Below are 14,451 nucleotides of genomic sequence, written 5' to 3'. Positions count from 1 at the left end.
TTTTTAATTATTTCACTTAGCTTACCCCAGTTTGACTCAAGAAGGTTTTGTTTCTCAGGAAACAATACTTTCCTAACAAGGAATGTCAACAGGAGAGCTCATTTCCAGATGATACAAGTTAGAGTCTAGTCTGGAAACAAAGGACAGAGCATATTCCAGCTTTCAGGAATATTTCCTCTGTAAAGGATGATGTTACAGAAGCCAGTATTACTACATTAAGTAATATCAACAGGTCAGTAAATATCCAGTAGGGTGAAAAATGTTTAAGAGCACTTTGTTTCAAGAAGATTTGTATCAACAGAAGAGATGTATCTACACAATACCAGCACTTCCTACATTCATAACTCCTAACTTCATTCTGTAACACAACGGTTTAAAAAAAATCATTTTAAATTTAAACCACATTTGGTTGCTAATAGTCAGTAGTGCTGTTCTGAATTGTGTTTTGGACAATGATAAATTCCATTGACATTTGTGGACAATGATACACAAGTAATTTCTTATTTTATGAAGCTCACATTATTAACATACCCGTTTTATTATGCTGAATATCCTTTTAAAGAAGGTACAGTTAGGGATTGCATAGATACAATATGCAGTATTAAATGTCAGTGTGATTACGAATTCTAAAAAGCATTTTTTTCTTAAAGTGACTATAAAAACAAGTTCCTCCTTTTTGATTTTCTAATACCATTAAAATATAACCCATTACAAGCAAATCCATTTCCAGTACTCAGAGAGCAAAATGTGCTGCTTCAGTATCTTAGACATTAAAAAGGACAACTTCTGGAAACTGAACTGGAACAAACCAAAAAATAAAGCGGGCTAGACACAAACTTGATTGAAAAAAACTTTCCAGCTAGCCATGCTCCACTAACCCTCTTCTCCCCATTCCCTAGCCCTGATCCCTGAAGCAAATGCAGGCTGCCAGAGGGCTGCAGAAGAGTCACGACTGTACTGTGTCATAGAGAAGGTGGTTATTTTAAAGAAAGTAAGAACTTCTGAAAAGCAGCATGTAAGGGAAAAAAAACAGCACTTTGATATCAGCATGATGTAAACAAGCTTGATACAAAGTAAAATTTTCTGCTTGGTAAAATTAAATTTCATATTACAGTAAGAAGACAGGACTCAGCAAGAGCCTTATTTCTTTTTCTGGTTTACTTCTAGACAGCTAGAATTGGCATACCCAGTCCTCAGAACATACTGATGCTCAGCACTTGGGTGAGGTGAGGGGTGAACCATCTCTTGCGGGACAAGCCAAGTCAGGATTGAGGTACATATGTTTTCATATAAAACAACTTTCTCAGAAAGACAAGAAGATGAAGAAAACGTATGGTGTATCAGTACTGTAACAGAACTGTGAGCAGAGAACTTAAGATAAAACAGATCAGCATAATTTACACATTTAAAAACTATATACTTCATTCATAAATATCTTTTCTAATTAATAACCATTCCTAGTTTAAACATAAATATTCAAGTTGGTATTTGATTTTACTTTTTATCAGTTCATGAGAGTCCTGTAAGGATCAGTTCCTTCTGCTCAATGCAGTCGTGTAAATGGTCTTCACTAAGAGGCTGCACAAAGGCCTTCATTACCTTGTTTGCTGTAGTAAAACTTTAAAATTCTGCAGCTCTTTTATACTTGTGGAAAGCCTGCAAAACAAAAACCCCCAAAGTGCTGGTAAGTAAACTGTGCAAAGAGAAGTGCAGATTTTGGCTTTCATGGAGACTTGATTTTTGTTCTTTTAAATTAGAAAAAACAACTCTGGAAGACAGTTGTGTTGTTTAACACTTGTTACTACTTTCTCACAAAAGATTACTATCTAGCTCTCCATCACATTCATATTACAGGGATTAAAATTTACATGCTATGTATGTTAAATATCTAATCATGTGTAATAATGTTTATCCAATTTTAAACAATAACTGATCATTACATTCAAGATTAGAAGCACCAGCATGATGAAAGACACAAACTTTACTACTCTTTTAAAGCCATTAGGAAGCTATATATTGTAACTCAAACACACAACATTTCTGCTGTATCATGAATTAATCAGAATGGAAGTTTTAGTAAAAACATCTACATCAAACTTCAAATCCAAAAGCCTAAGGGCTAAATGACAGCATTGAAAAAAATCATGTGTTTTCCTTCCTTCTCACGTATACGTATTTAAAGAGAAATACAAAATGTACTTCTGTAGTTAGTAGTTAGAGTACAAGAAGCAAGAGATGTATCCAAAATGTAATGTTTAAAACCATTTAAGAGATTTATAGAATGAATGAGATTTAAGATAGAGAGGAATTACATGCAACACAGAATGATGACCAAGGCTAATAATCAGTGCCTCACAGACTCCATTTGATGGCACAGAGTTTATCACTAATAATTGTTTAGCCTTTAAAAGTCATAGTTGCATGCACAAGTCTTTTCCACAGACTGTGAGTGCTGACACTGAAGTTTTACTAGTGTGTATTTTTTGTTTATCTGGTCGGTTTTTTTTTTGCACTACACAAATTACAAAAATCTTACCTTCCAAAGGCATTTACTAGAGCAACTATTTCTTGACGTGTTAGTTGAAAACCTTTTGATGGGCTATTCTCAGGAAGGTTCTGTATTTCTTTCTCAGAAAATAAAATCTTCAGAGCAGTTCCTAAGCCTTGCGTCTACAAGAAAAACCTCAATATTTTAATGTCAATAAAGTCAATGGGTAAGGTCACTTCTTCCAGCTCTCAGAAAACAAACAGAAAAGCTTTAAGCAAAATAAACATAAAAATACTAACCCATGCAAACTGTAGTACCGATTCTTAGAAGCTGATACTCCTTCAACCCAAATAACTGCACACAAACTAAGACGATAATGCAAACACATGCCATCAATTCACCAAGTTAATTCACTTAAGAATGTGTCTCCTCAGATATACTTACTCTAAACCCTCATGTTTTTAATCTCTTCCTTTCCCATTTCTTTTCTTCTCAGCCAGATCAGATGCATATGAAAGCATGAATGTTACAACACTTCCAGTTCCCTCCCTGCTACAGTACAGATGCCTCAGGAGCTGTGGATCAGATCTCTGCTTTCCTTCTCTCCTCCCCCTACCAAGTCAAACTACGTTTTTAGTATGAGGTGTCACAACACTTCTGCTTTCTCCATCTCCAGTCCCAGTGGAAGACATTGCAGTTTCAGTTTCAACCCCTATTTTATATAAAGAAATAGAACAGACAAAGCTATTCTTATTCCCCGTTTTAATCAAGCTGGGGAAGCAACCACTGGATTTTGATATAGTGGTTGAAGCTGGGTGCAAGACAATTTTGTAGGTCAGGAAATCTGGCCCTAGTTAATTTAGCATAGGAAAAGGCAATAATAGATCAGAAGTATGAATGATACAGAGTAGGCAGAACTCTATATAAACTCAGCAGGAACTACTACATTTTTGCTGCTATGAATTTATTCGAAACTTTAACTCTGATAAGCTTAATGCTGTTGTCAGTCTGGATTTAATGTTAGCATTGAGGGTTAAAATCTTGCTCTCAATAAATTCTCCAGAACCCAGGACTACTTTTCAAATCTTGGCTTTACAGTTTACCTCTTGCAGCATTTTATAATTGTGAAAATCTGAGTCACTTTATTTTTTTTCCCACTTATGCTTCGATTTGTGGAGCTAAATCTCATTAAGCAAAAGTGCACTATTTCTAGAAAGGCTTCCCACTGCTGATTCCACAAAACTCATCTGCTCACTGAATACTCAAAATACTGACTGGAAATAAGACTTGGTCTTGGGGTTACCTGGTCTTTTTTCCCCAGAAAATATAAGCTACATCTTTTAGTAAAAAAAAAACACCGAGTGAACAAAATTGAACAAAGCATACCAGTGTAATTGTTAAAAAGCAAACTAAACATAAGTGTATTTTTAATACATATGTAAGGATATCAAAGACAAAACTATACCTGCAGTTTGCCCCACAGCCTGCATTTATCACATCCAACACAATCCATTATGCGGGATATGTTCTTGAAATGCAATCTGAATTCTTCCTAGCAATTAGAAACAAACAAACAAAACGTTTAGCTTAAATTGCCTCTTAGCTTTAGCAAAATTCACTTAGTACCACTAGAATATCAAATTGAACGAAACCACTACCATCTGGGGTCAGGCTATAATAAAGATTCACACAAACCCAGAATCTTGTTTCCAAGCCGTTGCTAATTCTTGACTTGAAAAGTAGGACACAGAATAACACTTGTTATACAGTTTCCAGAAACTTGCTCAAAATTTTGAGCTTTAACTACTTACCTGTTCCCCTATGCAATTTTAACTCAGTTGTTCAAATTCTTTTTGAACCAACCTACATACCCAACAAACCAGCCAAACAAGTGCCAATTCACAAACGACATTTCCCAACCAAAACTGTGGGCAGACAGCTGCTTTGCAGTTTCAGAGTGGAAGCAAATACAATACAGAATTGAGTAATGATTAATTAATAATTATCTAATTCAGATCATTCAAATAAAATCTTTCAGGTCAGAAAAGAAACACTGGCTGGGCTGATAAATTACTGGCACCTTTCAAATAGTATTCTTTCTAGTGCGGATGAAATTCTGTATAATACTAATTTCAATAGTAGTAGGTACCAGTAAGTATTAAAACAGATATTTACTGCAATGAAGCACAGACCAGTTGTGGAAATGTAGTGCATACCAATCTGAACAACAGTCTGGTAACACTGGCAGTTACTACATAGTAACAGCATTCACAGTAGGATCCTGTGTCCAAGAACAGTGCCTTCCTAATGTTAAATTCATATTCTATTTCATTGAATTGTGCTTTATGTATGTACTAGCCATGGGTATTTTAAGCAAATGCCACTTCCTGGAGGGGTGGGGAGTGTCCTATGTGGAAGTGATACTATATTAAAAAATATATATTGCTTATACCATTAATAGAAAAATCAATACATTTGTATTAGCACACTCCTGATGGCAAACAAAGCACTAAAACAGAGATTCTAGTCTGCACAACTCAGCATAACACTTTGCGTTCATTTACAGTGAACAAGATTGAGAGGCTTCAGACAACTCCTTAAGTTTTCATCCTTGTCTTCTCTAGTCTACCTCTCAGAAGTATGTTGCTGAGAAGTTCCCTAAAATAACTACTTAATTCTGAAATGAATATTTTAGATGTTAATCAGAAAAGTAGCTTCACCTTCAATGACTTGGCTCCTTTTTTATCTCCAGCAAACATGGACTTCTCATCAAAGTGCATATGGAAGGACCTAAGAAAGACAGAATGGAAAAAAAACCCACAAATGTGGCATGAACTACAGCGTAGCTCAAGCTTGCACCGCAGCTGTTACAGAGTAAACACTCTGACTTTCTAATTGTTTCAGATGAAAAATTTCTCCCAAGTTTCACATCACTGCTCTTCAAAAGCATGCTGTTACCAGACGTTTTGCTATTCAATCACTATATCCTGAAACCTGGTACAGTTTTGCTGAGAATTCTCTTCATTTCCATTGATCAAGACTTCTTAAATATACAAGAATGCCTTAATACTTGGCCTTTCCGTTGTCTGAACTTCATATTTGTCATCTGAACACATCCTAAACACCTAGCGTGATTGAAGCCACACAGCATGCAACCGATCACAAAAAAAGATGACAAAGAATTGGACTGAAGAGCCTTACAGAGCAAACATTCTTTCTTCTGTTAAGACTATGGTAAAAGCTGGATTACTCACTGGATCATTAATTAAAAGAATATACGTACTATTTTCTTACTCAAAATAGATCATGTATTTTACACTGAAGAATCAGACAAAAGAAACAAAGAGGGAGAAGCCTGGGGTGCTATTTTTTTTCTCCTTTTTTTGTTTTTATTTAAAAATATAAGTATTCAAGCCTTGGAAATATTTTTTTCTTTCATTATTTTGCTTTCTCATGCTACTCTTCCCTCTCCTATTCAAAAAGGAATTTACTCTCATTCTCACTTGAGAATATAATTGAAAGTTTCCAACTGTTGAAAACAAAAAAAAACCAACCTAACACCTTTACGCCTTACTTTGTATCCCTGAAGATTTCTAGTAAGAGAGCTTTAGATTCAGCATCCTCATGGCCATTTCCAGTGTAAAGGTCAACAACGGAACGCTCAAAGTACGGTGCAACCTTTGACAAAGCCCGCAGCTCTATCAAATAAAGGAAATACAAGTTTTTCAGCCTTCTTGGTCCTTCTCCCTTTGTTTCAATGGGATCAAAACGACGAGTGAACTCTTTCACATTTGGTCCCCAGCGAGGTTTCCCCCAGGTTTCTACACAAGAAATAAAAAAGTGGAGGGGGAGGAGGTTAAAAGCATGTATTTTGAAAAAAGCTTTTTTGGTAAGAACCAAATATACATAAAGTTTGGGGAAAAAAAAAAATACATTTCAGATAATGTAGTGTTTCATTCAGTAGTTTTACTTCAACTCAAATTACCTTCAAGAAGATAATTGGCACACAGGTGTAAATTAATGCTAGCATGAAGTCCAGAAATAAGTTTATAAAACACCCTTTTCTCAAGGCAAAGACCTGTTGAGGAAAAAAGAAAAGAGACAAGCAAACCTCAGCCTAGGTATTCAAAACAATGCATTAAAATTAGCAGACCTTGACATTTCACCAATATAAGTCTGCACCATTTAACTGTCAAGAATTACTATTATAGTGCCCCATCATTAATTTCAGCAGTATGTTTTGGAAGCTATTATATTCATAGTAAAAAAAATATATACCTCTTATTTTTATACATGAAGTATCACCAAGAATGAAGTTTGACATTTCTTAGCTGGTTTTTCAGTGTTTTAATAAATACAGTCCAATAAGCATCCAACAAATTGCTACATGAAAGTAAAATTGTTTACGCAACGGACTTAAAATAGTCTTGAATTTTGACTATCTGGAAACCAGAACTCTAGTGTGACCTATCCTAGTTAGAATTAAAGCTATCATTACTTTAGAGTAGTGTTCTTACAAAAACATAAAAAAATCCACAAAGCCCTATGGCCCTGGAAAACAGCCAAAAATGCTTCTTCCCAGCTGTACTGTAAATTCACTGAAGATTTAAACGCACTGAGCAAAGCCCTAAAAACATGACTTTGATGAATAAAGGCTTTCACAGCATAAAAAGAAATGTAGTGGCAATGGGTGGCCAAAATATAATTTGTATGTAGAAATTGCTTTGAAATACAGCTTACCAAGAGAGAGACTACATTTAGAATTTAGGGGTTTGCTTCCTTCATAAATATATGTTTGGGTGATTCCCCTGTCACTCCAGTTTCTACAAACAGAAGAAGGAAGAGCTGATGGGGAAGCCTGTGAGACTGAGATACAGCCTCATTTACAGCCAGCATATTTTAACAAGCATGTGAACATGTGCTTTTCTACAATAGAACCGATGAAAGCTTTCTAACAATAGTAGATTTCTGAAAGGCATAATGAACTAAGTTGCAAATTAAGTACATTTAATTCATTTACTTTTTTTCCACACCCTACAAAACAGGATTTTGATTTCTACCGCTGTAATAATTTCATTTAAAAATAAACAAATTGTTACACATTTTGAGAAGATCTCTTACACATATGTATTAGCCACAGAACCATTAAAAGCTTTAATACTTTTAAAAGTAGTTTTAAAATACAACTAATAATATTTCTAGCATATGCAAGGATGCATTGCTGTCTAAAGGAGCTGAAAACTCAGTAAGTAATATTGAAATGAATTTCCTCTTTACAAAAGCTGAGAAGTTAGAGTTTAAGGAATTCATCACATAAGAAAAACTTTTCAAATACCCTCAAGGAAGAAAAATGTTCTTTGAATAACACTCAAGTTCTGCACAATTTATTAGTAAGCCTACACTATGAAAAACATTTGGAGAGAAGAAAAAGTACTACCGTGTTCTTCCTAGTGAATTTCAATTATATTAATCCATCTGAAAGGACTTACCTTCTAGCCATGTGTAGAAGGATTCTCCTGTAATGTTAGAAAACACTATTAAAATAAAGAACATTCATTTTCATCACTGAAGTACCTTTATATTAGTGTGTGTACTAACATTAGCTGCCATCTGGACATAAAACTAAACAACTTAGCTACTGAAGCGAGAACAGGCACTGACATCGTTGATCTTTGAAAACACTTAAAATCTGTTGGGGTCAGAACAGGAGAAATACAAGAATAAACATGGCTATGCTACTAGTAAAGTTTATGAATACACTTGATTAAATGCACTAGTGATTAAAAATGTGACAGGAAAGAATAACTGAGAAAAGAGGCGTATGTGTGGAAAGACATTTCACGTACATTTCCTGCAACCATCACTGTTACATATCACAGCAATCACTTATATAACAACTATTTCCAAAAGCAAAGAAACTACTGCATTCTGGAATCTAACAGCAAACTTAAGGTTTGAAGAATGACCCAGGATTCTAAATTACACATTGCCCAGGTACATCAGTTCTTTACTGGATGTGTTCTTAGATTCTAAACTCACAAATACTTCATGCTTATACTATGTTTCACATGGGTAGCCCTTCTGCACTGCACAACCTTTAAGATGATCAGCAACCAAAAATAAAGTGAATTCCTGTACTCAGATCCAAACAAAGAAATACTGAAGACATAGGAATGTCTTCTGATACAGCAGAAATCCATCCAATCGATTTCTGGTTAACTTTGTTAGTATCTGTACAAGCCCTAAAATCTCTCAATTTAAAGATCTGCTGAGGAAAACAGCCAAAAAATTTAAGTGATCAGCACAGAAAGCAACTTTATGCTAACTGATCCTAAACATCAAGGCAATGCTTTAAAGCAGTATTAGCTTTGTTTATATATAAAATGAACACTATTCATTCTATCCGAAAAAGTAAATGTTATCCACTACTACCTCTAAACTACCTTCAAAAGTCAACTAAATTCAAAGCAGAAGAGGAAAAAACCTATAGCTGACCGTTGCAAAATGACTTCTAGAAGTTCTTCCTCAATTACATGCAATAGGTAATTAATTCACATCTTTGAAAGATGAGAAGAAATCCTGTCTGCTGCTTCTAATCCCAACCAGTATAGCACCTTTTCTATAAGCAGTATGCATTTGTATCCAGAAGAGCTTCTTCAGCTCAAGAGGCCACAGGGGATCACTGGTAATCCAGGCATAAAACACACAGAAAAGCAGAATAAGATGACTTACCATTATCTCCTCCTAAGAAGTTGAGGTAAAGGAGAGAATAAAAATCCATGAGCATTAAAAATCAAAGCAGTAATGAAATACAAGCTTTACTATAAAAACTGAAGTAGTACAAGAAACCTTATTTACACTACCAAAAATACAGTCTACTTCCCATCCTATTTTTCCTCCTCAAGACGGCCTGAGACTAAACACATAATAATGAAAGTCACTAAAGAATTTAAAATCCTAGTACAGCTTCTTGAAAGCCATGTATTAGCTTCAGAAAGACATGAACTTCAGTTCACATTATTCAACAGTCTGACCAATACTCCTTTTTGAAATTCTAATCTCTGAGATAAACTACTCTTGCAACTATTTTTATTGTATCTGCCAGCAGTAGTTATTATGAGCAAAAGCTACACCGAGTTTCTAACATCTGGTGATGTTTTCTAACTACCCGTTGGTTAAATTGCATTTCACAAAAGAGACACACATTGGCATAGCAACACCAATTAATTTGAACACACAGTTCTGAACTTTAAATTGAAAATCTAAAGCCCAAGTCATTATGCTTGTTTGTTTTAAATGAATAACTGAGCCTTCTTAAGTATTATTTTGTCTTAAAATAATTTTATTTCTACGCTTTCAATGAACTAACCATTGTTTACAGAAAGCGTACAGCTACATTATAGTAGGATGACTATGCATTGAAAGGCTTAAATAAAATGGTCTAGAAAAAGAGACAAGGGAAGAAAACAACTGCTGGATTCATTGAATTTTAATTCCTTCCCAGCCACAATATAAAATTACTGTGACACTTGTCCACTGAATAGTTTTAGATGTCCTTTAATCTTCAGGAGGCTCCCCTGACATTACTAAGCATATTCATGTGCATAAAATCAAGCATATTTGTAATCCAACACCACAGTGTAAATATTGGCAATGGATAGTTGCTTCAACACAGGAAATTTAAAAAGCAGACAGCATGCTAAGAGACTAAAGAATATTATTTGTATTATTTGTATTGAAGTCACTATGTTAAAAGAATTGCATTAAAAAAATAAAATAGACAAAACCCACCCCTACTAGGTGCCAGTGGATTTAAAGGACGATAGACAGATCGAGGCCTAGAAAATAAGTTAGAAAATGCAAAATCAGTTCTAAGCTAAATTGAAGTGCAAGTATAAAAGCAACCTTCCTCTCCCACCCAATTACTTGAAACAGTTTTCTTCATAGATGCTGTTCCACACTCTCCAAGCAGAGGGCCCTTTGTATCCTGTGTAACGCTCTGGATTCAGCAGCAAATCCACATACTGTGCATCTGGAGATCTCTCATCTAAATAAGAAATGTTTTGTTATGTATTCTAACTGATCGTTTAAAAAAAGACTTTAAAAGTCACACAATTAAATACAAATAAGAAGTCTTGTATAATACTCTTATTTCTCCAGTGGTATTACAAATACCTTGTACATAAAAACAGCAATATACACTCTAAGCAGAAAGGTAAAGAATATCATCTCTTTCACAGTCTCTTATGCTGCCACCGTTTCTGCAATTTCTTACCATTTGCTATGTGGCTTCTTCACCTTCACTGTGAACACTCTACGTGCCATGTGCTTTTATGCCTTTCGCAAAGATATGAAGAGTGTTTTATTTTAAATGGGCTTCAAACTCAGGGCTTAGTCAACCACAGTGTTTGGTGTGAAGAATGGATAAGGGTATTACAAATGGGTACAATGCAAATATGGTTCCTCAGCAAACACAAAGAAGCACATCTTGGTGGTAGAACAGTCTTTATTAGCTGAATCACTGTTATTTCCAAGATAACCTTGTACAGTTGCATACAGCATGGACCCTATTGTTAACCGAACAAGCCTTCTGTGTAGCAGAAGCAGAGACTACTGCAGCCCTGCTGTAGTGATGAGCTGCTGGGATGTACTATTTAAGATATTAGGATACAATTGGATCCTTAATTCCAGTGCTTCTGTTGGAGCAGTGAATTATAAATTATTTATTGGATTACAGTTTACAATGCTTTTGGTTTGTGGCCGGACTTGATGAACTTTAAGGTCTTTCCCAACCTGAGCAATTTTATGATTCTATATTCCAGGACATGCTGTTGGTTACGGAGCAAAACATTACTGAAGCAACATTTCGGCAAATTATATCCTCATCCCTAAAACTGACTTCAAATTCAGGCAAAACATCCACATTAAATCACTGTCTGAAAACTCGATATGAATAGAAAGTTAAATTTTATGTTACAACAAGTAGAAAGCAGGAATAATTCCCTCTCCTTTTCCTCTCTGAAATTCTAGGTCAAGAGCAAATCATGCTAAAGAGACCCATGTACAGTACAGGCCAGTAATCCATACTTATTCAAAGGAATGGGCCAAGCAGCACAACTGTGCATTTCCTCAGATGTTGAAGAGATGAAGAGTGAAAACTGCTCTAAAAAGAAGAAATGACCCTGCACAAGCCATTAAGCATCACTTCAGCAGTAGTAGCAAAAACAAAGAAGAGAGACTGACAAGATACACAAGAACAAAGTGAGAATCAGATGGAGCACAGCTAACCAAACTAGTTCCTACACTTCCTGGTCATTTCAGCTCTCCAATTTTTGTTCTCTGTCCATTTACAAATGCGTCTCAGGGGCAGCAGAGCAGAAGGACGGAAAACTGACCTAAGTTGAGATGGTATTTTTTCCAGCTGGATCAATTCCTTTACCGAGTTTATCATTGAGCCCAACAAAAAAGCCAGTAAAAAGTAAAACTGAAGATACAAATCTGAGCTACAGTTAAGTGAATCAAGAGGTTTGACCCTACCAGAAAGAGAGGTGAGGAAGAGGAAAAAACAGCTTCTCCCTTGTCCCTATCACTCCCAGTAAAGTCACTCTCTCATGTTCCTCTGCATCAGCTCAGGAACTCACCTAATAAGCCATTTCAACCCCAACAGTCTGTGAAATAGAAAGGAGACGTCAACCTTTCAGGTACTCAAATTGAGATTAGCTCACCATGCAGTGACAGGCATGCCAAAGCCAGTGCAAAAAGAACAGTGGAAGCACACAGTTGGGCATAGGCAGTAATCCTTTTTCAGTAGGGCACAATGTTAGAAAGAGATGGAGGTGGAATCAGGATGTACTTAAGCTAGTATTACTTCTGAAAGAAAATGCTCCTAAACTACACCTTTGCCAACTGAGTCCTCTTAGAAATAGGAATAGGCAGCTTGAAGATGGAGACAACAACAGCTTATTGAACAGTTCAGATCTACAGCAATGCTCAGTGAGTATGCATTAGAGAAACAGTTCTGACAAAATTTTCACAGAAAAGACACAGCAGAAGCACTGGAAGAGAAAAGCAGTTATTAAATACGTAACAGCTGCTTTCTCAGGTGACACCAAATATTAGCCTAAAGGTAGATTAAAACACCTTGCACAGAGCCAAGCCCTCCTAGCATGCACAGCTTTGTAAGGTACTTAAGGAAAATGATTTTTGCCTTCCTTGAACTTGGCGGAGCTCATGTTTATCTGAAACACTCCTTTAACCACTGAACATTATATGCAAAATAGAAGGGCTCACACATGGAGCAGAGGGAAGACAAACTGGCAGCCTAATGTTTTAACAATCAGAAGTCTTTACAAATAAGGGCGAATATAATACAGATTGTCTGAAACCAAGGCTACAAGAATGTAATCAGCCCAAGCATAGAGAACAGAAAAGCAGCAAAAATAATATAGTAATAAGAAAAAATTAGGTGTAAATTAATTGTGCTGGATACAAGTCTTTTGTGAGGAACAGCTTTAAAGAAAAAATGCTAAAATCCTCCCATTTGCTTTCTCTTTATTTCTGTAGAAGTCTCCTGTTCACTATATTAACAGTGAATATATATTGTGGGTTTTTTTTTTACAAGGAGCATTTAGTTCCTTGTTTAGTTTAGTTTTTCTAAACTACTTTCTTCACATGTAAGACAATACAAACTGTCACGTGTCAATGCAGTACAAAATTAAAACTTAAAACAGTTACTTGCAGAGTAACTACAATCTTGTTTTTTATGAGATTAGTAAATAAAGCAAACACTGAAGAAGCTTAAACATCTTACCATCGAGTTCACAAAAATGATCCTGTGAATCATCGTATCTTGCCCAGTCAATGAAAGCCTCCTTACTTTGGTTGCTGAGGGGAAGAAAATACATTTGATTTTAAACTTTCAAATAAACAATGTCAGTAAGAGCTACTCAACAACACAACCCATATACAATAATTAACTTAGAATTTAATTCTGAGCTATTATACCTGGCACACTAGAATATATGGAGTTGGGACAGAGATACAAGCAAGCACTAATTGTAGTACTTTCTTGCAGGGTAACACTGAACTGACTTCAGAAAGATTTCACCATCATTACTTATGCAAACTCTCCACTGGTAGTGACTTTTCTTCCTTCAGTAAAATTCCATAGCACACATTTTTAGCACTTTCAGAAGTACTTTGGCAGCTGTCATTACAGGAAAAAAAGTCTTTGTATTCCTTAACTCGTGCTTTCAAAGAAGTCTACAATACTTAGCCTTGCTTTTACATGGGAGGCTGAATCTCTACAGGTTTGTTCCAAGCTAAATTACTCTACGAATATGACTCGAGTCTTTTAAGTAATAACAGTAACTCTACTCACTCTTGCAATTTCAAAGGTGCACTGTACCAGAGAAACAAGTACTTTTGAAGTTCCCATGCTACAAAACACAAGTAGTGCTAATAGCTAAATGCTTTCTTCAATGCATATGTGAGAAACAGAACTATTTCTGTTTTGCTGTCAGTAGCGTGGCATAAGTGAAGATTGGGAACTCCGCTCCAGGGTGCGGCAAATTCCCCTAAAATACCAAAAACAACCCATTTCATTTTATTCATTAATCTACCAAAGCACAGTAGGAGACTACACTTAACATTCGGTGAGCCTTACAAACTTTCCTGATGTACCTCCCCACCAATTACTAGCAGGCAAGATTTTATAGTCACAATCAATATAGATGACAATGGAAGACAGCCCCAAACCAAAAGGATTTTGTAACTCTCCCAACTTTTATCAATATGCAATCTTGCAAAAGCCAGTCTCTTTAGCCCTCTGTACATATGCTAAATTACATTACTCTTTTAATCTACAGAAGCAGAAGAGAGTTAATGGCTTCTTAGTTCCTTTAACACTGAGTAAGGCTCTGCCCAGCTTGCTTTGAAATACTATACAAAATAGCATGCTACCT

The 14,451-nt window shown here is 35.7% G+C and overlaps 1 protein-coding gene across 1 annotated transcript in view; it reads right to left on the bottom strand.

The window, feature by feature from the left end:
- ERO1B (endoplasmic reticulum oxidoreductase 1 beta) overlaps nt 1–14,451 on the bottom strand; it is a 25,999-nt gene continuing 11,548 nt past the window's right edge. The window contains exons 6-16 of the mRNA XM_031552192.1: nt 13,299–13,372; nt 10,415–10,535; nt 10,280–10,326; nt 9,221–9,232; nt 7,978–8,004; nt 6,474–6,566; nt 6,063–6,309; nt 5,209–5,278; nt 3,954–4,040; nt 2,537–2,670; nt 1–1,656 (exon numbers count right to left, since the gene is read on the bottom strand). Coding sequence (XP_031408052.1) covers nt 1,596–1,656; nt 2,537–2,670; nt 3,954–4,040; nt 5,209–5,278; nt 6,063–6,309; nt 6,474–6,566; nt 7,978–8,004; nt 9,221–9,232; nt 10,280–10,326; nt 10,415–10,535; nt 13,299–13,372 — 973 coding nt within the window. The 3' untranslated portion in view covers nt 1–1,595. The remainder of the gene's footprint in view (nt 1,657–2,536; nt 2,671–3,953; nt 4,041–5,208; nt 5,279–6,062; nt 6,310–6,473; nt 6,567–7,977; nt 8,005–9,220; nt 9,233–10,279; nt 10,327–10,414; nt 10,536–13,298; nt 13,373–14,451) is intronic.

The sequence above is a fragment of the Meleagris gallopavo genome, chromosome 2 (assembly GCF_000146605.3).
Source record: "Meleagris gallopavo isolate NT-WF06-2002-E0010 breed Aviagen turkey brand Nicholas breeding stock chromosome 2, Turkey_5.1, whole genome shotgun sequence".
NCBI classification, from domain to species: Eukaryota; Metazoa; Chordata; class Aves; order Galliformes; family Phasianidae; genus Meleagris; species Meleagris gallopavo.
Note: the sequence above shows the minus strand (reverse complement) of the source record. Positions and strands in the feature narration are given on the sequence as shown.